This window comes from Pristiophorus japonicus, chromosome 3, assembly GCF_044704955.1.
Source record: "Pristiophorus japonicus isolate sPriJap1 chromosome 3, sPriJap1.hap1, whole genome shotgun sequence".
Classification (NCBI taxonomy): Eukaryota; Metazoa; Chordata; class Chondrichthyes; family Pristiophoridae; genus Pristiophorus; species Pristiophorus japonicus.
The window spans coordinates 293,240,701-293,267,935 of NC_091979.1; the positions used below are offsets into that span (position 1 = coordinate 293,240,701).

Here is a 27,235-nt window from a genome sequence, read left to right on the forward strand (position 1 = left end):
ACCTTAACCTCTGGGGTGGATCGACGGCCTAACACCTCCAACAGCTCGAGGGATGACCCAGTGACTACTGTTGCAGGCTGCAGGGATCCACCCAATCCGAAACCACCGTTCTGCCTCACCATCCATCCATCCAGTTCCGTTCCGGGCCCGTAGATTGCTCCCATCTGTCATGGGTTGTATGATTACTATATCAATTTCAATCGCATATAGTATCTGATTATGCTTAAAACTGTGCCTCTTTAATAAAACGCCTTACAACTCCTAAGATCCTTTGGGTAATCTGTGTGTGACCTGCAATCGAAATCTTACACTGTGCGACATGAACCCACTCCGACCTATCTCGGGGTGAATCTGGACCATTCACTAACCTTCCACAACCACCTGAAGAAAGTAGCCACCAAGACGAAGACAAGGGTCAACCTGGTCCAGAAATTGGCAAGCACAAGCTGGGGAGCATCAGCATCCATGTTACAGATATCAGCGATGACCCTTGTGTACTCCGTAGTCAAGTACTGTGCACCAGAAGCAATCACACTCAACTTGTTGATATCCAATTGAACACTACAATGTGGTGCATCACTGGAACCCTCAAGTCGACCCCAACACCCTGGTTGCCCGTGCTGTCGCGCATCGCTCCCCCATTTATTCACCGCGTTGCCACAACCTTCAGGGAAGTCCAGCAAATCATGTCTCCCCATCCACCGGGATCTCAACAGCGTCCCTCACCACCACTTGAAGTCATCCAGGCCTTTTTGGACTCACACACTTAACCTTCGACAATGTGACTTCAACTCTGATGATACTTGGAAAGATGATTGGCTGCACAAGAAGTCACAAACAAATACCTTGTGAAAGACGTGACGTGGAAGCTTCCTGGCTTCAATCTCCTGTGAAGCTTAGAGGCAACCCTAAACTGCATCCACAAAAACCATGGCAGATGGGGATACTTGATGCACAAATGGAGAATTAAAAACTCTCCAGTGTGCGACTGATCACCCTGAAAATACCATGGGCTAGAAACTCCACTTTTTTGCCTGCTTAACGCCCACTTAACGCCCATTGACGTATAATGCCCAGATATCACCCACTTTGGCACAAAATGGAAACTGACGTGCTTTTTTAGGAGACATATCACCGAGCGTTATTTTCCCCATGTGCTTAACGGCGAGAAAAAATATTACCGCCTGCCCACTTTTTTTGGGCGGAATCAGCAGAATAGATGATTTCAATGCCTGTATTATCACCCAGCATTACTTTCCTCACGGACTTAACACCAAGATTCAATAATAACGCCCGGCGACTGTTTTATGTCGTAAAGAGCATATTTACCCAAACTAGCGGCCATGGAGATCGCCCACTGTCAATTTCACCACCTCGCACACATATCGGCCAGAATATCGCCCGCTCAAAAAACCACCCACAAAAAGTGGAACTAACTAGGACGGACGCCAGCGGTGTGGCTGGCATTTGTTAAATCCCACACTTAGGTGAGGAGCTGATATCGGAAAGATTTGCCTAAAAGAGCGCTGACGTGAGCGACAATGCTGACACACTGCTGTGTGTGTGCAGTTCAGACATCAATGGTGCCCATCACCTTGGTGCCAGTTAAAGTTTACGTTGATTGATGTAAAGTTGTATTTAATCCTTTCACGGTAAGGAATCAACAGTGTGTAACGGTCCAGTTATCTGAGACAATGCGCAACAAGGTTATGTTCAATAACAAAAGTTTAATACCAACATTGGTCTGAAATCATAAGTAACACAGCCAATAACGCCCAACCCCTGCCCAAATCCCACATTGACATAAATCACATGGTCAACATGTCCAGCAACACAGAATACAAAGGCAAAGCAGGAGCGTGGTCCCCAGCCCCCATACATTGCAACAAATTGCATACACCCAGATGGAGATATAACACAGCCATCACCTGCACACATGCACCTCACTTTCCTTCCCCCGCTCTCTTTCTTCGCCCCACCTGTATCCCTTTCCCTCCTCGCTCCACGGTGCCTGGCCGAGGAGCTCCTCAGGCGGTGCCTCATTGGGGGGGATGAAGGCAGATGCGTTGGTTGGACGGGTACGGGAGCGGGGGGATGCCAAGGGGGCAACATTCTCTGATGCAGAAGGAGGATCTTGGTCCTTGCTCGCATCTGTCCTTTGCAGTGGTGGTGCAGAACCTAGGGGTGGAGTGCCGTGCTCTGGGACCACTGGGAGGGCTGCGGCAGCAGTGTTCCTGGCTATCGCATCCAGGGACTCTGCCAGGCACAAAATGTACTCGGACATGGTGGCCAGGTGTCGGGATATGCCCCGCAAAGCTTTGATGAGCTTGTCACCAATGTCTACAGTCCTCCTGGACAACCGTACCATCTCTCCGCTGTCATGTCGCGCTCGTGGAACAGACCTGCTGCGTCCACGAGGCCTCCGCGGGGTCGGTGTGGTCTTGGGGACAAATGGTCAAGAACATCAGCAGGCCAGGGCCATTGGGGAGCAGCATGTGGCGGTTCGACCTGGAAATCGGCGCGGTCCTAGCCTGCAAGACCATCAGCAGGCCAGGGTCATTGGAGGGAGCAGTGTGCGGCAGCCTGGCCCAGAAATCGACGCGGTCCCGGCCTGCAAGACCATCAGCAGGCCGGGGCCATTGGAGAGAGTAGCGCATGCTGCTGCAGGAGGGCGACGGCTACGAAGCCAGGTCGCTGATTGCAGTGCGGGCAGGCACAGCAGGAGGGGCGAAGAAGCGGCAAGAATCCATAGAGGGAAGTGACTGGGGCCCAGGAGAGGCGTGAATCTGGGGCCCAGAAGAGACGAGGGCCCAGGGGCAGCACGGGCCAGCCCACACTGTGATATGTGTGCATGCTCGGTCTGTGCAGCAGAGCTGGTCTTCAGTTAGTCTTGGGTAATCCTTGCCACTGGACCAAGACCTAGCTCTGTCAAGCCCGTGTGGTGGCTGGTGTGCAACGGCCACCACACGTTAAAAAAATCCAAGCACAAGCATCTTCCACTCTTCACGATGTAGCTCGGGATCTGGAATATTAGGTCCTTCATTGAAACACATGAACTCATCTCTTTTTGGCGTGGAAGCAAGTCATCCTCACTTCGAGAGGCTGCCTATGATGATGATGGGAGATAAATGGGGTGCCCTGTGGCGAGGTGCTTGGGCACAGCACCTCCAGAGAGGAGGCAGGAATGACCGGAGGACCAATAGAAGGCCTTAGGGTGGAATGTGTTCTGGAGTGTGGCGATGCAGGTTCTTTGAAGTCCACGCTCTCAGCCGTCGAGAACAGACCCAGCGGATTGATGGGCGACAATCGGAGCTCCTTAGCACCAGATGTAGTAGGATCGTCCGCCAACTCCTGTCCCATGCCCCCACCTTCTGGCCTCTGTGGTCTTACCTGGGGCCACGCTGCTGACTGAACTGCAAGACACAAATAAGGTTGTTAGAGGAAAAGGGGGTTTTATGGTGACAAGGTGAGTCCAGCGCTACCCACAGCATATGCACGATAAAAACACCACCGCTCTCAAAATCATCGCAGACATCACATTTCATGACCATCAACACATTGTGCATTGCAATGATTTTCATTAGGCCAACATTATTTCTATGACACTTTTAGAAATCATCTATCATATATGATTGGTCGGATATGAGTTGGTGTGGCATCTATTGACTTTACATCATGCAATGGTGTAAGCTTTACTCACGTGGCATCACTTCAGGATCTGCAGATGCGTCCATGGTTGTCCAGGGGTGCTTCTCCACGAGTAGTAGCACTCGCTCCTCCATGTCAGTGATGTCTCTGGGGACTGGTGGCCCCCCACCCGTTCGCCTCTGCATGGATCTCATCGTCGATAGCTTCTTCTGTAAAAGGTGACAGGATGACATGGCATGAGATCATTGCGTGATATCATTGCTAGGTACTGTCACAGACACTGATACAACACATAACCGACAGATGTAATCATGATTATTATGATTATCATTCTTTACCTAAAGACGTATACCGTGACCGCAGGCTTAGAGTAAAACATGCCCAATAAAAGCGGAAGACCTCACATCTGATGATAGTCACTCATGACTGTTACAAATCAAATTATATAAATACATAAGTACATGTAAATCAATGTAATACTTACTCTTGCGGATCCCACAAGGTCGTTCCATCGTTTGCAGCATTGGTTGCCTTCACGCGCTTCATTGCTCGCCGATGAGACCATCTCTGCTATCTCGGTCCATATCCTCTGGTAAGCATGTGGGGTGGGCTTCCCACAACCTCCCTGTGTCAAATCACCCCAGCGTGACGCGACCTCCTGCAGGAGGGAGGCATTTGCCTCGTCCGAGAACCTCCTGGCTCTTTTGCGGCCTCCAATGTGCTCCTCCCCCACCTCCAGCGTCAGTCTCCACAGCGTGCTGTGATGCCTCCTGCTCTCCCTCCATTATAGGGCAAATTCGGTCAAATATGTGGCTGTTAACAGCTACTTTTTGTTTGGCTATTTGCTGTGAAGCTCTAAAGTCTCATTCCTTCCTCCCAAAGCAGCCACACCACACCTAGCCACACCTTCAGTCCCTCTGAGCTCCCTCTCTCTCTGTCTCCTCTTCTGCACATGTCATGGTGATCCTTGACCTCCTGAATCGTGGGAATCGAGCGTTGCCATGACATTGCTAAGGACGGCCACACTTTATGGCAGAAGGTCAAAAAAATATAACGCTACCGCCCATTTGATATCGCTCATGGTAACGCCCATTTTCAAATGTAGATTAGGTGTTTTGAGAATGGGTGAGAAACCAGCGATCTGAAAACTCTTTACCACCCACGCTGAAAATAATGCCCATTTTTGGGCGATAAGCTCAAAAGATGAGATTCTAGCCCCATGGAATGTATAACGACACAATGCCCAGTTGACTAATATGAAGGAAGCATCACAGCAATACTCCTGTATTCCTGATGCAATTATCTGGCTTAACCATCTAAATGTAAAATTATAGTTGTTGTTTTACACCTACATCAGCCATACGAAGTAGTAGTACCACTCTCCCTATTCTTTTTACACCTGCAAATGTTAATATTGTGCCCTCTATAATCGGATCTATGTCTTTTATATATATTGAGAAGAGCAATGGGACCAACATTGACCCACAGGGGACACCACTGTTTATATTCTTCAGTCTGAAAAATATTCATTAACTACTACTATTACTTCCACTTCCAGAAACGTATCAGTTGAAAACTGAAGTCAGTGGGGATCAGGGGGAAAACTCTCCACTGGCTGGAGTCATACCTAGCACAAAGGAAAATGGTTGTGGTGGTTGGAGGTCAATCATCACAGCCCCAGGACATCTCTGCAGGAGTTCCTCAGGGCAGTGTCTTAGGCCCAATCATCTTCAGCTGCTTCGTCAATGATCTTCCCTCCATCATAAGGTCAGAAGTGGGGATGTTTGCTGATGACTGCACAGTGTTCAGTGCCATTTGCAACTCCTCAGATAATGGAGCAGTTTAATAATTGTTTACTAATCCTGTGTAATGAGACAGGATTAATAAACAATCTCCGAGTAAAGGATCCCCTCGGAATGAGTGATCATAGCATGATTCAATTTCAAATTCAGATGGAGGGTGAGAAAGTTGGATCTCTAACCAGTGTAACTAAGCTTAAATAAAGAAGTCTATGAAGGTATGAGGGCAGAGTTGGGTAAAGTGGACTGTGAAAATAGATTAAAGTGTAGGACGGTTGATAAACAGTGGTGTAAATTTCAGGAAATATTTCACAACTCCCAAGAAAAATATATTCCAGTGAGGAGGAAAGGATGTAAGGGAAAAGATAGCCATCCGTGGCTAACTAAAGAAATAAAGGACGGTATCCAATTAAAAACAAGGGCTACAAAGTGGCCAAAACTAGTGGGAGGACAGAAGACTGGGAAGCTTTTAAAATCCAGCAAAGAATGACTAAAAAGATGATTAAGAAAGAGAAGATAGACTACGGGCCCAAGTTTCCCCAGGAGTTACTCCATTTTTTTTGGAGCAACTAGATTTTTTTGGAGTAACTTAAAAATTGCAATTCTCCCCATTTAAGTTGCTTCAGTGTAAGTGAGTTAGTTAGGCTTTTTTTTAAGTTCAGTTTTTTTTTCAAAAGGGGCCGTTACCAGCCACTTATGCCTGTTTTGGCCATTTAAGCAAGTTTAGCCAGCTAAAACTGCACAGAGTTGTTGATGCCAGTTCATTGGACATATTCAAGAGGGAGTTAGATATGGCCTTTATGGCTAAAGGGATTAAGGGGTATTGAGAGAAAGCAGGAAAGGGATACTGAGGGAATGATCAGCCATGATCTTATTGAATGGTGGTGCAGACTCGAAGGGCCGAATGGCCTACTCGTGCACCTATTTTCTATGTTTCTATGTTTCTAAACTTACTCCAAACTAAGTTAGGCCAGAGTAAGTGGCCACTTTTGTATGTTCTGAAAAGCCCTGCGGTGAATTAAGAGATCATCGCAGGTAGCCTCCAAATGACAGTGTTATGATAGGAATGCTAGTTATTTTTAAAATCCCAAGCCACGAGACTGGATAGGGTGTAGGTGCTATCAGCCTGATAAAACTGAGTATATTTTTTAGTAAAGATAGCTAGATATTAAAGTACTGGAAAATCTTTGTGTTATGTCTGTAAACCTGTAAATACCATGTCTAACCATCAGAGGGCTCATCCCCTGGAGTCCCAAGGGACCCCACAATCCCTTGGGAGCACTTGTATATAAGGAGGTCTCACAGGCTGGAGAGGCACTCTGAGATCTGTAATAAAGGACTACGGTCACACGTTACTTTGAGCTTGCAGTATCTAGTCTGACTCTTTCTTCAAGATACAACAACTGGCGACGAGATACAGATGACGAACCCCACCGCAACAATGCAGAGAACCTTGGGCATCCTGGAGAAGTTTTCTGAAGGAAATGATTGGGAAACCTTCGTGGAGCGACTCGACCAATACTTTGTGGCCAACGAGCTGGAAGGAGAAGCGAACGCTGCCAAATGAAGGGCGATCCTCCTCACCGTTTGCAGGGCACCAACATTTGGCCTCATGAAAAATCTGCTCGCTCCAGCGAAACCCACAGACAAGTCGTACAATGATTTGTGCACACTGGTCTGGGAGCATCTAAACCCGAAGGAAATCATCCTGATGGTGAGGTATCGGTTCTACACATACAAGAAGTCTGAAAGCCAGGAAGTGGCGTGCTACATCGCCGAGCTAAGGCCCCTTGCAGGACATTGCGAATTTGAAGGACACTTGGAGCACATGCTCAGGGACTTCTTTGTACTTGGCATTGACCATGAAGTAATACTTCGCAAACTTTTGACTGTAGAGACTCCAACCTTGAGTAAAGCCATACGGATAGCCCAGGCGTTTATCGCCACCAATGACAATACCAAACAAATTTCTCAGCACACGAGTGCTGCTGCAAGTACTGTGAACAAAACAACGTTGTTTTCGAATCGAAATGTACAGGGCAGGACTTACACGCCTGCAGCTGCACATCCACAGATGACTCAGAGTCCACCATCAAGGGTGGTGAATACAAGGCCATTAACACCTTGTTGGAGCTACGGGGGTGATCATCGTTCCATTCATGCCGCTTCAAAGGATACGTTTGCAAGGGCTGTGGAACAATGGCACACCTCCAACGCATGGGCAGGTGAGCTGCAAACCCTGCTAATCCTGCAAACCATCATGTTGCAGAGGTGGATCACGACGAACCAGAGCCTCAGACTGAGGAGGCAGAGATATATGGGGTGCACACATTTACCACAAAGTGTCCCCCGATAAAGCTGAAGGTTGAATTAAATCGACTCCCGGTGTCCATGGAGCTGAACACGGGCAAAAGCCAGTCCATAATGAGCAAAAAGACTTTCGATAAATTGTGGTGTAGCAAGGCCCATTCGTACTAAACTGAGAACGTACACAATCCCATAATCGGCAGTGATACTGTAAAGATCTCCTACAATGGAGCGCTGCACGAGGTACCGTACTGGGCGATGGCCCCACGCTGTTCGGCAGGAGCTGGCTGGGAAAGATACGCTGGAACTGGGACAACGTCCAAGTGCTTTCGTCCATCGACGACACCTCATGTGCCCAGGTCCTAAACAAGTTCCCCTCGCTGTTTGAACCAGGCATCGGGAAGTTCCAAGGAGCAAAAGTGCAGATCCATTTCATTCCAGGGGCGCAACCCATCCATCACAAGGTGAGAGCGGTACCATATGATGAGAGAGGGTGTAGATCGAGCTGGACAGGCTGCAACAAGAGGACATCATTTCGCCGATCGAATTCAATGAGTGGGCCAGTCCGATTGTTCCAGTCTTCAAGGGAGATGGTACCATCAGAATCTGTGGTGATTACAAAGTAACTATTAATCGTTTCTCACTACAGGATCAATAGCCGCTACCGAAAGCAAACGACCTATTTGCGATGCGGGCGGGAGGGAAAACGTTCATGAAGCTGGACTTGACCTCGGCCTACATGATGCAGGAGCTGGAGGAATCTTTGAAAGGCCTCACCTGCATCAACATGCACAAAGGTCTCTTCATTTACAACAGATGCCCATTTGGGATTCGATCGGCTGCGGCGATGTTCCAGAGGAACAGGTTACAGGTCGGGACACCGTTGAGCACCTGCAGAACCTGGAGGAAGTTCTTAGTCGGCTTAATCATGAGGGGCTCAGGCTAAAATGCTCGAGGTGCGTTTTTCTAGTGCCTGAAGTGGAGTTCCTGGGGAGCAGAATCGCGGCGGACGGCATCAGGCCCACCGATTCGAAGATGGAGGCAATCAAGAACGCACCGAGACCACAGAACATGACGGAGCTGCGGTTGTTTCTAGGACTCCTGAACTATTTTGGTAACTTCTTACCGGGTCTTAGCACATTGTTAGAACCCCTGCACTCTTTACTGCATAAAGGAGATGAATGGGTATGGGGTAAAAGCCAAGAAAATGCCTTTGAAAAAGCTAGGAAGCTGTTATGTTCAAACAAATTGCTTGTGCTGTACGATCCATGTAAGCGTCTGGTACTAGCATGTATGCGTCGTCGTATGGGGTCGGGTGTGTATTGCAACAAGCTAATGAATTTGGGAAATTGCAACCGGTTGCTTATGCATCCAGAAGTCTGTCTACATTATGATCGAAAAAGAAGCGTTAGCGTGTGTTTACGGGGTAAAGAAAATGCATCAATATCTGTTCGGGCTCAAATGTGAATTGGAAACCGACCATAAGCCGCTTATATTCCTCTTTTCTGAAAGCAAGGGGATAAATACGAATGCATTGGCCCGCATCCAGAGATGGGCGCTCACATTGTCCGCATACAACTATGCCATCCTCCACAGGCCAGGCACAGAAAACTGTGCCGATGCTCTCAGTAGGCTGCCATTGCCCACGACTGGGGTGGAGATGGCGCAGCCCGCAGATTTAGTTATGGTAATGGAAGCATTCGAGAGTGAGCAATCACCTGTTACCGCCCGACAAATTAGCCCGACAGCCAGGACTCTTTACTGTCCTTAGTAAAAAACTGTGTGCTCCACGGGAGTTGGTCTCGTGTCCCGTTAGAGATGCAGGAAGAAATAAAGCTGTACCAGCGGCGCAAATATGAAATGTCTATACAGCCAGACTGCCTCCTATGGGGTAATCGGGTAGTGGTGTCAAAAAGGGCAGGGACACCTTCATTAGTGATCTCCACAGTACCCACTCAGGCATCGTAATGATGAAAGCGATAGCCAGATCCCATGTGTGATGGCCCGGTATCGATGCAGACTTAGAGTCCTGCGTGCACAAATGTAATACATGTTCACAGATAAGCAATGCACCCAGGGAGGCGCCACTAAGTTTATGCTCCTGGCCCTCTAAACCGTGCCTACACAGGGTCCATGTCGCTTACACAGGCCCATTCTTGGGAAAAATGTTCTTAGTGGCTGTAGATGCGTACTTCAAATGGATTGAATGTGAGATAATGTCAGCAAGCATGTCCGCTGCCACTATTTGAAAGCCTACGGGCTATGTTTGCTAAGCACAGCCTGCCTGATGTCCTTGTAAGTGTGCTTTACCAGTGCTGAGTTCAAGGAGTTCATGACACGCAATGGGGTCAAACATGTCACATCTGCCCCGTTTAAACCAGCGTCCAACGTCAGGCAGAACGAGTAGTCAAACAATCAAGCAGAGCTTGAAAAGGGTAACTGAAGGCTCACTGCAGACTCGCTTATCCCGAGTCCTGCTTAGTTCCCGCACAAGACCCTACTTGCTCACTGGGGTCCCTCCCGCTGACCTGCTCATGAAAAGGGCACTTAAGACAAGGCTCTCGTTAGTCCACCCTGATCTACACGAACAGGTAGAGAGCAGGCGGCTTCAACAGAATACATATCATGATCGCACAAATGTGTCACGCGAAATTGAAATAAATGATCCTGTATTTGTGTTGAACTATGGACAAGGTACCAAGTGGCTTCCTGGCACTGTTTTGGCCAAAGAGGGGAGTAGGGTGTTTGTGGTCAAACTCCCAAATGGACTCATCTGCAGGAAGCACTTGGACCACACTAAACTCAGATTTACGGACTATCCAGAACCACCCACAATAGACTCTACCTTTTTCGACCCTGCAACACACACACACACACACACAAGTGACAACCGACCCAGCGGTTGACCACGAAACAGAACCTATCATCCGCAGCAGCCCAGCAGGACTCACCACCCCCAGCAGCCCAGCGTGGGCCCAACAAACGACTCACCAAAACCAGCATTTGCACCGAGACGATCAACCAGGGAAAGGAAGGCCCCAGATCGACTCACATTGTAAATAGTTACACTATTGACTGGGGGGTGGGGAGGGGGGAGGGGAGAGTGTTGTTATGTATGTAAACCTGTAAATACCATGTCTAACCACCAGAGGGCTCATCCCCGGAATCCCAAGGGATTCTACAATCCCTGGGAGCACCTGTATATTAGGAGGTCTCACAGGCTGGAGAAGCACTCTGAGATCTGTAATAAAAGACTACGGTCACACCTTACTTTGAGCTTGCAGTATCTAGTCTGACTCTTAATTCAAGATACAACACTTTGAAGATTCTTTTCTCTCCGCCCCTCCCCCCCCTCCCCGCCAGATCAAAACTCTTCCCCTCCCCCCACCCCTCCAGATGAAAACTCTTCTGCCCCCCCCACCACCGGTGCAAAACTCGGCCCCTCTCCCCCAACAAAACTCTTCCCCTTCTGCCACCCCAAAACTCTTCCACTCCCCCCCTCCCGATCAAAACTCTTCCCCCCACCAAACTGTCTCTTGTAGCCCTCAGTGAGCAGGCCACTTGGCCCAGGATAGGGACGGCGAGCGTCGGCCCCTCCCACACAGCCTTCATCACACACTCTCAGATTCTGAGGGCTAGGAACTGCAGCACATGCGCGCACACTCTAGCGCAGATGTGCAGAGGTCTCAGCACTGTTTTCAGCGCCGGGACTTTGCTCCGCCTCCGAATCCAGTTGCCACGCTACGTCATGGAGGAGAGACTGGGGAGTGCCAAAGTCAGCCCGAAGATTTTTGGAGCCCTTGGTGTTCTACAAAAGCGGCGCACCTCTGGTGAGTGCGCCAGAAATCTGTACTGGCCAAATTTGGGCCCTATGAAAGTAAACTAGCACAAAATATAAAAACAGATAGCAAGAGTTTCTATAGGTATATAAAAAGGAAAAGAATGGCTAAAGTAAATGTTGGTCCCTTAGAGGACGAGACCAGGAAATTAGTAATGGGGAACATGGAGATGGCAGAAACTCTGAACAAATATTTTGTATCAGTCTTTACGGTAGAGGATACCAACAATATTCCGACAGTGGATAGTCAAGAGGCTATAGGGGGGAGGAACAATCACAATCACTAAGGAAGTGGTACTCAGTAAGATAATGGGACTAAAGGCAGATAAATCCCCTGGACCTGATGGCTTGCATCCTAGGGTCTTAAGAGAAGTAGCGGCAGGGATTGTGGATGCATTGGTTGTAATTTACCAAAATTCCCTGGATTCTGGGGAAGTCCCAGCAGATTGGAAAACTGCAAATGTAACGTCCCTATTTAAAAAAGGAGGCAGACAGAAAGCAGGAAACTATAGACCAGTTAGCCTAACATCTGTGGTTGGGAAAATATTGGAATCCATTATTAAAGAAGCAGTAGCAGGACATTTGGAAAAGCAAAAGTCAGTCAGGCAGAGTCAGCATGGATTTATGAAAGGGAAGTCATGTTTGACAAATTTGCTGGAGTTCTTTGAGGATGTAACAAATAATGTGGATAAAGGTGAAGCAATAGATGTGGTGTATTTGGACTTCCAGAAGGCATTTGACAAAGTGCCACAGAAAAGGTTACTGCTCAAGATAAAAGTTCATGGGGTTGGGGATAATATATTAGCATTGGCTAACTAACAGAAAACAGAGAGTCGGGATAAATGGTTCATTCTCTGGTTGGCAACCAGTAACTAGTGGGGTGCCGCAGGGATCAGTGCTGGGACCCCAACTATTTACAATCTATATTAATGACTTGAAGGAAGGGACTGAGTGTAACATGGCCAAATTTGCTGATGATACAAAGATGGGAGGAAAAGCAATGTGTGAGGAGGACACAAAAAATCTGCAAAAGGACATAGACAGGCTAAGTGAGTGGGAAAACATTTGGCAGATGGAGTATAATGTTGAAAAGTGTGAGGTCATGCACTTTGGCAGAAAAAAATCAAAGAGCAAGTTATTATTTAAATGGAGAAAGATTGCAAAGTGCCGCAGTACAGCGGGACCTGGGGGTACTTGTGTATGAAACACAAAAGGATAGTATGCAGGTACAGCAAGTGATCAGGAAGGCCAATGGTATCTTGGCCTTTATTGCAAATGGGGATGGCATATAAAAGCGGGGAAGACTTGCTACAGCTATATAAGGTATTGGGTGAGGCCACATCTGGAATACTGCATGCAGTTTTGATTTCCATATTTATGAAAGGATATTCTTGCTTTGGAGTCAGTTCAGAGAAGGTTCACTAGGTTGATTCCGGGGATGAGTGGGTTGACTTATGAGGAAAGGTTGAGTAGGTTGGGCCTCTACTCATTGGAATTCAGAAGAATGAGAGGTGATCTTATCGAAACGTATAAGGTTAGGAGGGGGCTTGACAAGGTGGATGCAAAGAGGATGTTTCCACTGATGAGGGGAGACTAGAACTAGAGGGCATGATCTTCCAATAAGGGGCCGACCATTTAAAACAGAGATGAGGAGAAATTTCTTCTCTCAGAGGGTTATAAATCTGTGGAATTCGATGCCTTGGAGAGTTGTGGAAGCTGGGACATTGAATAAATTTAAGACAGAAATAGACAGTTTCTTAAATGATAAGGGGAACGGGCGGAGAAGTGGACCTGAGTCCATGATCAGATCAGCCATGATCTTATTGAATGGCGGAGCAGGCTCGAGGGGACATATGGCCTACTCCTGTTCCTATTTCTTATGTTCTTATGTACTTATGCCCATATGCAGCAAGACCTGGACGACATTCAGGCTTAGGCTGATAAGTGGCAAGTAACATTCGCACCACACATGTGCTAGGCAATGACTATCTCCGACAAGCGAGAGTCTAACCACTGCCCCTTGACATTCAACAGCATTACCATCGCTGAATCCCTCACCATCAACTTCCCTAGGGTAACCATTGACCAGAAACTTAACTGGAGCAGCCATATAAATACTGTGGCAACAAGAGCAGGTCAGAGGCTAGGTATTCTGTGGCTAGTGTCTGACCACCTGACTCCCCAAAGCCTTTCCACCATCAATAAGGCACAAGTCAGGAATACTCTCCACTTGCCTGGATGAGTGCAGCTCCAACTCAAAGCTCGACATCATCCAGGACAAAGCAGCCCGCTTGATTGGCATCCCATCCACCACCTTAAACATTCACTCCCTCCATCACCAACATACCATGGTTGTAGTGTGTACCATCTACACGATACACAGCAGCAACTTGCCAAGGCCTCTTCGACAGCCCGTGAACTCTACCATTGAGAAGGACAAAGGCAGCAGATGCATGGGATCACCACCACCTCTACATTCCCCTCCAATTCACACATCCTGACTTGGAAGTATATCACCGTTCCTTCATCATCGCTGGGTCAAAATCCTGAAACTCCGTTGCTAATAGCACTGTGCGAGTACCTTCACTACACGGACTGCAGTGGTTCAAGAAGGCAGCTCACCACTATCTTCTCAAGGGCAATTAGGGATGGGCAATAAATGCTGGCTTTTTGATCCCATGATCAAATAAAAAAAAATAGTTTATTTTAAAATAAATTATAATAAAAAGACAACTAATAACAAGCCAAGGCAGCAAACATATTATTCAAAATCTATTGAGTTACCTCTGGGGTGGCAACAGTTATGTTATCAAATACATTAATTAATATTTTGTCCTGCATTTTGCATAAAGCTGAACTGTTGTAATCTCCATTAGGCGATCTACAATCAAAGAAATATGGTAACGGTATCATAGAAATTAAGATTTAATCAAGAGCTACATTTTTTTTTAATCTGTTACATCAAAATTATAATAGTTGCTTATTCTCATTATTAAACTTTTTTGTTCTTTTCAGTTATTCTTCAGTATCACAAGTCATTCTTTGGGCAAGACGACAAGTAGGTATCTATTTTTGACATCTGCAATTGATACTTATTAACCAACTTCCAGGAGCTGCATGAAAGGTGTCCAAATAATTTTGTCCACTGATTTTGTAAGGAAGCACCTCAAATCTCACTCAGGACAATCTTTATTTACTATTTTACAACATGAATTTGTAAAATCAATATAATAAAATAAACTATGACATGGCACAATCTCTGCTTATCGGAAAGAACTTTGATCAAGTTTTCACCATGCTTCTTGATTGAAATGTTCAGTTTATAATTGCAATTGCATTGCATTAGCTTGTCCCTTTTTAGATTAAGGCTAATGATAGACACAACTATAATTTGGGCAACCAATTAATGATCTTAATAAAATCTCTAAAGATTTAGAAAAGTATATGCTGATTTAAGGGTTATTATCTATAGATCACCTATAGTGCACAGAATAAACAATTAGTTAAATAAATTACTTGAAATCCATTTCAAGTTTTTCATTCCAACATGGCTGGGATCCATCTGCAATGCTTGTCTGATACATTGATTGCTGGAAGGTGACTTCCACAAAGGGTTGCACTTGAATCTATGCAGGATAAAAAATACAATTTATTTAATTTTAAATATTTTCACATTTCTCTCCAAACACAAGTGCATTGATATTCTCCTATTCATAGCTTTTGCAAAATGAGTCAACAATTTTGAATGTATCCATTCTGGTAAATGAAAATGTTATCCTAAACACTATTAAAACAATGATAAACTGAGCATAAGTGTTCACAAGAAATTCTCATAATATATCAGACACAGCACAGTATTATAAACAAAAGCATACCACTCTTATTTGGGAGCATGTCTGAGTAATTTTAGGAGCCAGTTAAATAACGTGTTACAGTGGAAGAAATTCTATATTGCAGGGACTAAATAGGTGAGTGTGCAGAAACTTGTGACAGATTATAGATTTCCCACCAAAAATCATGGGGGCGAAATTGCCCCTTTTTATAGCCCTGTTAGCACCTCCGGAATGTAAGACACTTTTTGCCCAGGGGAGGGAGGCGCTACCGCGGGTCGTGAAGCTGGCGGACATCCGCTCTTGGGACGCTCCTTAAAGGGGAGGGCGCCAGTGCCCCGGGCTGCCATCTTTTTTCCAGCTGACTCTCGAGTCGGCTCAACAATGACGGCCCTAGCATGGTCTGAGCCACCATCGTGTAGCCCAGCACTCTGTCTTGGGTGCCGGGTTGCAGGCCCAATCACATGCTGCCCTGATGGCCAAGTGGAGGCCATCAGAGGCCTTGCAGAGTGCGCAGTGGCCCTCCCTTTAATTGAAGGGGAGGGGCCATTGAAGCACATCAGCTCTACGTGGAGCAGCCACGTAGCGCTTCCTTCAGCGCCCCAGTTATCACCCCCAAAGGAAGTGGAGCATGTGAGATTGTGCTCTGCTTCCTTTGATGGGTGGTCAGGGCAATTCCGCAGCGGGGGCAGGACTTCTGTGCCGGGCGCTAAAATTCCCAGCCCAAGAAGGTTACCTCCCTCATTCGGGGCACAGGACAATTTCGCCCCCCATATATCTAGTTTTTCTTTCCCTACCTAAAGTCTGTTTGTAGGTAGTTGGACAACCACTTACTGGAGGGGTAGTTTTATTTAAAATTTTGTTTGGTCAGCTGGGTGTCTGACACATGTGGAAATAAATCATTATATTTATGAGTCTTCAAACCAAGCTCTTGAGAAATTTAAATATTTAGAATTTCTTTGACTTAAGTGAAGTGCACATTATCGCCTGAAATTTCAAGGGGTTTCTCTCAATCTCTTATCGTAACTTTGATCGGAGACGGGCCTTGTCCCATGTTGCAGTACTGAGACCATCCTGGCTAAAATCATGAATGACATTCTCTATGACTGTGAACAAGCTGTATTATCCCCACTTTTTCTTCACCATTATTTCCACAGCATTTGACATGATTGGTCATGTTGCCCTTCTCCCTCACCTCTCCCTCACTACTGTCCACCTCTGTGGCTCTTCAGTTACATGGTTCCACTCCTGCCTATCCAAATGCAGCCAGCAAATCTTTTCTTCTCTTCCCTACATTGTCACCATATGCATGCTGATGATGCTGAGCTGTAGATCCTCACCACTTCTCTTGAACTCATGACCACCTCTGTGCTGTTCTTCAACTGGACATCAGGAAATCAAAAACCAGCATGAAATCATTATCCATGTCTGTGTCACCTCTATAGATTATTCCAATGTTCTTCCATGTTTAATACACTCCAACTTGTCCAAAAACTCCCTGTATCTTGTCCTCGCACATTACTCCTGTCCTCGTGGACCAATGCTGGTTCTCAGTCCTACATTGGCACTAAATTAAAAATCCTCATGCTCACCTTGAACTTCCTACATAATTTTACTCTACCCAGTCTCTGCAACCTCCTCCAGACTTACTTTCCCTCACACATACTTTGGTCTTCTGACTCAGGGCTGCTATGGTATCCCTCCTTCTTTCATCCCACCATGCTTTCTGGAAATCCCTCCCAAAATCCCTCTGATTCCTAAGGCTAGACTTTCGACTTCATTGTCAGCGATTGTCTCGGCGGTACAGCTGTTTTTCTGCCCGGCGAAAGTTTCCACTTAAGTTTCTTCATGGTATTTACTTATTGATTTATGGGTAGTATATGCTGTAAATGCAAGCTAATAGGCATGCCCTCTTAAATGTTAATGAGAACATTCCATTAATGGAGCATTACTTAGATATTGATCAATTCTACTGGGATTTTGGATAATGGGAATATTTTTGCTCCATTTTAGACTTTTGGAGAAATACTTTGGTGGTGAGCAAGTTGTATTATAAAATGTAGTTTTTAGGTGGGAACAGAAGGGTAAAAAGCAGAACTGGATTACGTTCCCCAGAGGAAGGAAGGTAACATTTCAAAACACAATCTACATTTTAGTGTTGCAAGAGGGGTATCCAGAAAAATGAAAATACAAGGATTACTTTGAAAGCTGTTGCGGCCTGAGTTGCTTTTTCAATTGAAGATCTTAAATAAAAGGCCAGGGCGGGTCTAGCTAACAATAAAAGGAACAGAAGAGAAGACATGGCAAATCAAGAAGCAGTGCTTTAGTGATGCCAAGTTTAGTTCTTAAGGGCATGTAGATTTTGGGTGGAAGAAAAGACTTAGGGCTGGATTTTCAGCTCTTTTGTGCTTTTGTTTGCGCCCCAGCGGGGCGGCAAATGCTGTTTTTGGGCGTTACGCCGGGCGTGCAGGTTTTAGCACCCGGCGGGTAAATTCGGCTACTGATTTGCATTGGCACAAAAACTTACCGCCCCGCTGTCTAGTTTGACTGAGATCATGACGCCAATCATCGTGCAAAGCTGCGCTTACGCCCCGGATGATAAATTTGAATTTGATGCCTCATTTAACGCCCTCCCCAGGAAATGCCTGAAAAACCAGGCGGTCCCAGGGTGCAGCAGGCGGCATTGGCACCATCTTTAAATGGAGGGATGAGGATCCTACATCGCAAGTCACATTGACTGCAACGGTTGCACACATCATGCTGCGTGAAGCTCCGACTTACAAACTTCACTTTTATCTTTTATTACAGTGCCCTTTCAATGTGTGAAAAATTTTAATGGGGGCATTACTAGTTTGACAGCGTATCATGCTATTGCCTAGCGGCATCAAGCTAGAAGAAGGGCTCTTGGCCATGTTGGCCCACAGACGAGGAGAGGCCGAAGACATCTGGGAAAGAGGGCTTATTCCCCAAGAGTTTACAAGCACCAACGCTCAAACCTCCATCTCTCTGATGAGCAGTGTGTGAGAAGGCTACACTTCCGAAAGGAAGTGTTGACAGAGATATGCCATTTTTTACGGGCAGGTGGATGCTTGGACCTCTCTGGAGGTAACCTTCAATACTCCCCTCAACAGGTTTCCGAATTCATTGTGGTGTGCTGCATGTTGCACAACTTGGCCATCATGAGGGGCCAGGCATTTACAGGGGATTGCATGCCCACATCAGGAGGAGGAGGATGATGAAGAGGAGTCTGGCGAGGCCCCCATTGAATAGCCACCCCATCCACAGGGGAGGCAGCGTGGAGATGCTCCTGGTCCAAGAGTCACAGGTTCGTAATGGACCGGTTCTCCTAAATGGAGCTAATAGTGGACATGCTATCTGCCCCATAAAGGTACATTTCCAGTGAACATTGGAATGATGCACAAAACACCAATAGCAAATAATGAATCATAAATTTTACTGCAATAAACTCACAAAAACTCCCCCTTGGGACTCCAGGGGATGAGCGCTCTGGTGGATGTACAGAGTAAATACAAGTTCAGAAGGATGAGGGGTGATCTGATAGAAACATTTAAAATAATGAAAGGGATAGACAAGATAGAGGCAGAGAGGTTGTTTCCACTGGTCGGGGAGACTAGAACTAGGGGGCACAGCCTCAAAATACAGGGGAGCCAATTTAAAACCGAGTTGAGAAGGAATTTCTTCTCCCAGAGGGTTGTGAATCTGTGAAATTCTCTGCCCAAGGAAGCAGTTGAGGCTAGCTCATTGAATGTATTCAAGTCACAGATAGATAGATTTTTAACCAATAAGGGAATTAAGGGTTACGGGGAGCGGGCGGGTAAGTGGAGCTGGGTCCACGGCCAGATCAGCCATGATCTTGTTGAATGGCGGAGCAGGCTCGAGGGGCTAGATGGCCTACTCCTGTTCCTAATTCTTATGTTCTTATGTATCGCCCACATCTGAAAACGCCTGCCGGGACCAAACCACCCACGTGCAACGCCGAGAACAACCGCTAGGGTGTAAGTTTGGCCTCAACTGCCAACGTCCAGATCGCCAAGAGAACCACCCTGTAAAAGCTGCTTAAACAGGGCGGTAAGGGGGTACCCTGCAAAGAAAGATAAGTTAAAGGTTCTTTATTTTTTTTAATTTTAAAACGGCGATTAGGCTTAAAACTGTCTTGGGAATGCTTTGTACGTCTTTATTTTTTTTTAGTGAAAACTTTTTTTTTAAAGTTTCCCCTCCAACCGCAGCCTCGGACTAAATTTTAGTATTTACCGTCCATTCCAGTAATGACCGCCCATGTTATTAACTTTCTACTTACCCGCCGAGAAAACTGCCGACAATGAGTGTACACCGCCCGTTTTCTCGCCGGGCGATTAGTTTAACCCTAAAAATGGAAATTCTCACCAGCTTTTCTTGCCGAACGTTAGCAATTGGACATTGAGGGCCTTTAGGGAAAGTCTGGCCCCTAGTCTTCTACTTTAAAAATGTTCCCAAAACTCATCAATTGACCCAAGTTTCCAATCGCCGCTTGAGACTTTCTCTCCTGGCTCAGTATTCTCTTCCTCCAACTACTACTCTATAAAATATCTGGGATATTTTGTATATAAGGGAATTATATAAATACAGAATGTTGTTGATGTTTATTCCTAGAATTATATCAACTTTGGGACCTCATGACAGAGCCTTTAATTGAAATCATAGCATCTCACAAGAATATTCATACTGTTGCCATACAGGTCTTAAGCTGCACTCCTCATCCTTGGACAGCCTAGGAAACACAATGTTATAGGCTGCAGTAATTTTAATGTACTCATTGGGTCTGCTTTGAGACAAGTCAGTAGCAAGGGTAGGTGTAGAATGGGCATGGATAATATCATTATGGCCGGAATTTTCTGGGGTCTGTGAGGGCTGGAATGGAGGCGGGTTGGGTGGGAAATTTGAAAAAAAGTAGGAGTGGGTTGGAAACAAGCCATTATTCCGTCCCCACGTGCCTTTCCTTCAGGCTTGTTTGCCGGTGTGGCAGCGATCCGACCGGCAGAGGCGGGCGACCTAATTGAAATCGTTATAACCTTGTTTACAGACACTTAAAAGCCTTTTCCTCCTACATTGTAAATTTACCGGGATAGCCATGCTGCTCGGGAACCATATCTGTCAACCTGAGGCAGGAGTTTAATGGCCATTGCTTCAGCTGATCAGTTGACAGCATGAAATGTATTATAAAAGCTCCCATCTAATAGCTTATCACTTTCCTCAGGCAGAAGCTGTTGCTCACTGCATTCCCAGCACAGATTATGAAGGCTGCAAGTGTTTACAGCAAATTCTCCATGATAAGTAGTTTTGCCCTTGGTGGTTTTGAATCACCGTCCTTACAACAGAAATACACAGTTATAGCCAAATCTTTCAGTCTCAACTATCGCAATGCTTTTATTCAAGTTAAAGCACACACCTGCACTCAGTAAAAAACACCCTGGTTGTGTAAAACAAACAAACACAGTACAACACACACAACCCTGGCCCATCTGAACAGGCCCCTAATGCGAAGTACCCACGACTAAAACATCCCAGCTCAGATTCAAAAGTGCACCACCGAATCTGTCCAACAGAATTGTGCGTATGCTTACGATCTGTGCAAAAACCTTCCCACTAAAACCCCTAAGGCTTGGTTGGGACATACAACACTATGCAGTGGTCTTAAAGATGTGTGGACTGGAATAAATGCTCACCAATTACCTCTCTGGCTTACTCGCTGCTTCTCTTGATGAGGCGTACCTTCTGTACCAACCTGTGGTATTCAAGTCCAGTCTCAAGGTCAGCTTCCCAGTCAAAATAGTGAGGCTCTCTTTGCTCATAGATGGTGTTTCTTCTCTCCGTTCCTGATGGAGTGCTCAGTCCTTGTGCGTTGAACGAAGCGAGTAAGCGAAGAAGAGGAGAGAGAGAGAGAGAGAGAGAGAGAGAGAGATGGCAGTCGAAACTGCCTCTCTTATATGGTGTATTTAGACTTCCAGAAGGCATTTGACAAGGTGCCACATAAGAGGTTACTGCACAAGATAAAAGTTCACCGAGGTAATATATTAGCATGGATAGAGAATTGGCTAACTAACAGAAAACAGAGAGTTGGGATAAATGGTTCATTCTCTGGTTGGCAACCAGTAACTAGTGGGGTGCCACAGGGACCAGTGCTGGGACCCCAATTATTTACAATCTATATTAACGATTTGAAAGAAGGGACTGAGTGTAACGTAGCCAAGTTTGCTGACGATACAAAGATGGGAGGAAAAGCAATGTGTGAGGAGGACACAAAAAATCTGCAAAAGGACATAGACAGGCTAATTGAGTGGGCAAAACTTTGGCAGATGGAGTATAATGTTGGAAAGTGTGAGGTCATGTACTTCGGCAGAAAAAAATCAAAGAGCAAGTTATTATTTAAATGGAGAAAGATTGCAAAGTGTCACAGTACAGCGGGACCTGGAGGTACTTGTGCCTGAAACACAAAAGGATAGTATGCAGGTACAGCAAGTGATCAGGAAGGCCAATGGAATCTTGGCCTTTATTGCAAAGGGGATAGAAACATAGAAACATAGAAACATAGAAAATAGGTGCAGGAGTAGGCCATTCGGCCCTTCTAGCCTGCACCGCCATTCAATGAGTTCATGGCTGAACATTCAACTTCAGTACCCCATTCCTGCTTTCTCGCCATACCCCTTGATCCCCCTAGCAGTAAGGACCTCATCTAACTCCTTTTTGAATATATTTAGTGAATTGGCCTCAACAACTTTCTGTGGTAGAGAATTCCACAGGTTCACCACTCTCTGGGTGAAGAAGTTCCTCCGCATCTCGGTCCTAAATGGCTTACCCCTTATCCTTAGACTGTGACCCCTGGTTCTGGACTTCCCCAACATTGGGAACATTCTTCCTGCATCTAACCTGTCTAACCCCGTCAGAATTTTATATGTTTCTATGAGGTCCCCTCTCATTCTTCTGAACTCCAGTGAATACAAGCCCAGTTGATCCAGTCTTTCTTGATAGGTCAGTCCCTCCATCCCGGGAATCAGTCTGGTGAACCTTCGCTGCACTCCCTCAATAGCAAGAATGTCCTTCCTCAGGTTAGGAGACCAAAACTGTACACAATACTCCAGGTGTGGCCTCACCAATGCCCTGTACAACTGTAGCAACACCTCCCTGCCCCTGTACTCAAATCCCCTTGCTATGAAGGCCAACATGCCATTTGCTTTCTTAACCGCCTGCTGCACCTGCATGCCAACCTTCAATGACTGATGTACCATGACACCCAGGTCTCTTTGCACCTCCCCTTTTCCTAATCTGTCACCATTCAGATAATAGTCTGTCTCTCTGTTTTTACCACCAAAGTGGATAACCTCACATTTATCCACATTATACTTCATCTGCCATGCATTTGCCCACTCACCTAACCTATCCAAGTCGCTCTGCAGCCTCACAGCATCCTCCTCGCAGCTCACACTGCCACCCAACTTAGTGTCATCCGCAAATTTGGAGATACTACATTTAATCCCCTCATCTAAATCATTAATGTACAGTGTAAACAGCTGGGGCCCCAGCACAGAACCTTGCGGTACCCCACTAGTCACTGCCTGCCATTCTGAAAAGTACCCATTTACTCCTACTCTTTGCTTCCTGTCTGACAACCAGTTCTCAATCCATGTCAGTACACTACCCCCAATCCCATGTGCTCTAACTTTGCACATCAATCTCTTGTGTGGGACCTTGTCGAAAGCCTTCTGAAAGTCCAAATATACCACATCAACTGGTTCTCCCTTATCCACTCTACTGGAAACATCCTCAAAAAATTCCAGAAGATTTGTCAAGCATGATTTCCCTTTCACAAATCCATGCTGACTTGGACCTATCATGTCACCTCTTTCCAAATGCACTGCTATGACATCCTTAATAATTGATTCCATCATTTTACCCACTACCGATGTCAGGCTGACCGGTCTATAATTCCCTGTTTTCTCTCTCCCTCCTTTTTTAAAAAGTGGGGTTACATTGGCTACCCTCCACTCCATAGGATGGAGTATAAAAGCAGGGATGTCTTGCTACAGCTATACAGGGTATTGTTGAGGCCACACCTGGAATACTGCGTGCAGTTTTGGTTTCCATATTTACGAAAGGATATACTTGCTTTGGAGGCGGTTCAGAAAAGGTTCACTAGGTTGATTCCGAAGATGAGGGGGTTGACTTATGAGGATAGGTTGAGCCTCTACTCATTGGAATTCAGAAGACTGAGAGGTGATCTTATCGAAACGTATAAGATTAGGAGGGGGCTTGACAAGGTGAATGCAGAGAGGATGTTTCCACTGATGGGGGAGACTAGAACTAGAGGGCATGATCTTAGAATAAGGGGTCACCCATTTAAAACTGAGATGAGGAGAAATTTCTTCCCTCAGAGGGTTGTAAATCTGTGGAATTCGCTGCCTCAAAGAGTGTGGAAGCTGGGACATTGAATAAATTTAAGGCAGAAATAGACAGTTTCTTAAACGATAAGGGGATAAGGAGCTACAGGAAATGGGGGCGGAAGTGGAGCTGAGTCCATGATCAGATCAGCCATGATCTTATTGAATGGCGGAGCAGGCTCGAGGGACCGTATGGCCTACTCCTGTTCCTATTTCTTATGTTCTTATATTCTTATGTTCTTATACCTGCAAAATGCTTCTGAATCTTCGTGCCAAAAATAAGTCCTTTGCCTCAGGCAGTGCAACTGAAAGAGCAAAAGAGACACCTCTTCGGCCGGTGTCTTTGTCAACTGTCATGTACTTGGATAAGGCTCCAACAAGTCTGGGTGGTCGAAAACCTTCCTTTGTGTCTTGAGCACCAACCAATCTTCTTGATCTTTCACTGATTACATGACAAAGGACCCGCCCCCCCCCCCCCATCAACCATCTTCCTGCCATTTCAGCTATTGATTCCTGCCCCCCTGATGTGTATTCCTTTGGAACATGTATGGACTTGTCCTACGTTAGGCTGTCTGCCCTTGTGCAGTAACAGCCAAATTAAAGCAATGTCCAAAAGTTTAAGTCCAAAAGTTTATGCTTTTGCTTTCAGTGTTTTTGCCAAATTCTTACACCATCCAGTTGGAATAACCTCTTTCACTATTAACAGATTGTTTCTGTCATCTCTACTTCACCTGCCATTTATTCCATCAACATGGGTGCCATTTATACTGTCTCACCTTGGTCCTCAGAATCGGACCATGATGAGCCCCAACACCTGTAGCATCAGGCACACCAGCACCACCAACAACAACACGACCAACCTTCTCTGCAATCACCTGATGCTGCACAGGACTGAGGCATCAGCACCGTAGCACATTGCTTCCCATGAAGCCAGGGATGGCCTCACCATGGCCATATTTACTTAACTTGATGCTGTACACCCATATGGCTGCCACATGAAGCGCTAGGTTGGTACCATCCCACACCAACACCATAAAGCATCCCTGCAATGACCAAGCCATTCCATTCACATTCACCACCATTGCTGGAGGTACCATTATGTCTCACCATTCACTGCAACTCACTAATTCACTTCCAAAGGTGCACACAAATCTATCCAAGACCAAATAAAGATTTCAATGTTTGACAGAACATTAAGGGAAACTTTATATAAACATTGTATAAAACAACCAAGTGGCTACCCTTGTGAATCTACTTGTGTGTAAATGGCAATCAGTGGCCAGCAGCTGATAATACAGATCTCCTGTACCTGATGCATATCAGCACTACAGGTGGAGCATCACATTATTGACTCCTATCTTTTTTAACAGGAAAAATGAGCTATGAAGAACATAACAATATTGCTGAGCTGATATTACGCTTTGGGCATCCTGAGGTTATAAAAGGCACTATATAAATATGTTATTTTCTTTCCTTTATTTTAGAGGTAATTTTAAAAGGAAGCAAATGTTGTAACAGTTGACTGGGGGCAGTGTTATTTTCTACCTGGTTAAAAGGATCTTCTTCACCATCAGGCTTCCTGTAATGCATATTGCTGGGCATTCCAGACACTGGGGCCAATGGTCCAAACAGTGGTTGTCCCCTAAGAATAAAATTATTTCACAATATATAGTGTTTTTTCTGTCTTACAAAACTGATCACATTCAAGAACACAGCACACAAAGTATTTTTTATGACCGCTTTTTCATTTAGATTCTTAAAGCATGTGTCAGGATACACATAAGCTGAGCTAATTACAATTGCTCAAAACAAATATCTTTCATTTAAAGTAAATAATATTCTCTGTGAAAATTTATCACCGTGACAAAGGCTTTTGCAAACGATGATAAATAATGAATTACACATTATTTGTGTAGGACATATCATAATGTTGAGTTCGAGGACCAAGCTGATAAGTGAATATTTACCTTTTGTTGTAAATAAGCCACATTGTGAGAAATATATGGGATAGATTTTCCTGGTTTTGTGATGGGCGCATTTGATCACCTGAGCACAGTAAATATAGGAAAATCAGGCAGGGAGGAATGTATGCCATAAGGGAGCTCACCCAATTTTTGGTCCATTTAAATTTTTCAGGAATTTTTATGCTTACTAAGTTGAAGGATGATACAGCTGAAAAGGAAAATGTCACCATTTTAGGCATCCAGCGTCAACATCAAAGGGGTTGAAATTGCCCCTTTTTGCGACGCCCGGTAGTGCCTCTGGGGGGCGAGGGATGGTAACTGCAATTTCCCGGCCAGGACAGGACTACCGCGCCGGACGCAGGAAGTCCCGCCCTGAGCCAGTTACCACCCCCAATCGGGGCACTGAGGAATGTCTCCCCCAAACACTCTAAGGTTAGATATAGCATGGTTAAATGCAGAGTAAAGAATTCTCCCTATGCACTGCTCAGCAATATATCCTAGCCCCAACTTTAGAAGAGCAGTCCCACTGCTCCAGTGTAACAAATGTAATTTCCCAAATCAGCCATACTTGTTGTCTTTTAGAGTAGGTAGAGCTGAAATTAAAAGGTCAATAATTTCCTGATTCATGCCTCACTCCATTTTTGAATAACAGCATAACTTTCTCTATCAATAATCCTCAGGTATAGCACCTTTGTTTCAGGTGTTCCTAAAAATACCAAAGCTTTACAAAGGAAAGTTAACAAATTCACTGCTTGTGATTTAGTCATCTCCTTAATTCTTGGAATATCAATTACATTCAGCAACTTCTTTCGCAGTATCTTCTGTGTTTGAAATTATTCCTTCCAATTAAATGGATGACTTTACTTGGGTTCAGATGCTGTCAAGGTTTGAAAACTGATGTCAGGTTATTTGTTGGCAGAGGTCCTTTCCCGTTTAATGCATCATAATGACAAAAAAAATCGACATGAATGTATCTATAATCCTATTCCCAATTTGCATTTTTCATTAATTTGCAACTTAAAAAAGCAAATTTGTGCCAACTGCTGCTGACTTCTTGTTTCACTGATTTTATCTGTTTAAATTATGCTGGGCATTAGAGTCGGGGTTGTTCGCTCCGTTACTTTAGCCCCGCTGAAGTCAAACAGCTAGAACAAGTGGAGAAGGAAGTCGGCAGCAGCTGAGATTTTGGGACAATAACGGATCTACAATGGAGCAGCATCATGGGGAAGCAGTAGAGAATTTCAGCTAGTGGATGAGAAGCAGCAGCCTCCTGTCCTTCCCCTATGTGGATTGTCATCTCAGCTCCATCCGTGCTGGCACTACCTGCCTCTGTCCTCAGCTATTCCAGGGAATGTTGGTTTCTTGTCGATTCATCAGCTATTAATTTCAAAGCACATATAGCACTTATGCCATCCTG

General features: G+C 45.5%; 1 protein-coding gene across 1 annotated transcript in view; it reads right to left on the minus strand.

Moving 5' to 3' along the window:
- LOC139255875 (protein CC2D2B-like) overlaps nucleotides 1-27,235 on the minus strand; it is a 558,271-nt gene that overhangs the window by 109,738 nt on the left and 421,298 nt on the right. Inside the window, exons 27-29 of the mRNA XM_070874046.1 lie at nucleotides 25,400-25,496; nucleotides 15,109-15,218; nucleotides 14,377-14,473 (exon numbers count right to left, since the gene is read on the minus strand). Of these exons, the coding sequence (XP_070730147.1) occupies nucleotides 14,377-14,473; nucleotides 15,109-15,218; nucleotides 25,400-25,496 (304 nt within the window). The remainder of the gene's footprint in view (nucleotides 1-14,376; nucleotides 14,474-15,108; nucleotides 15,219-25,399; nucleotides 25,497-27,235) is intronic.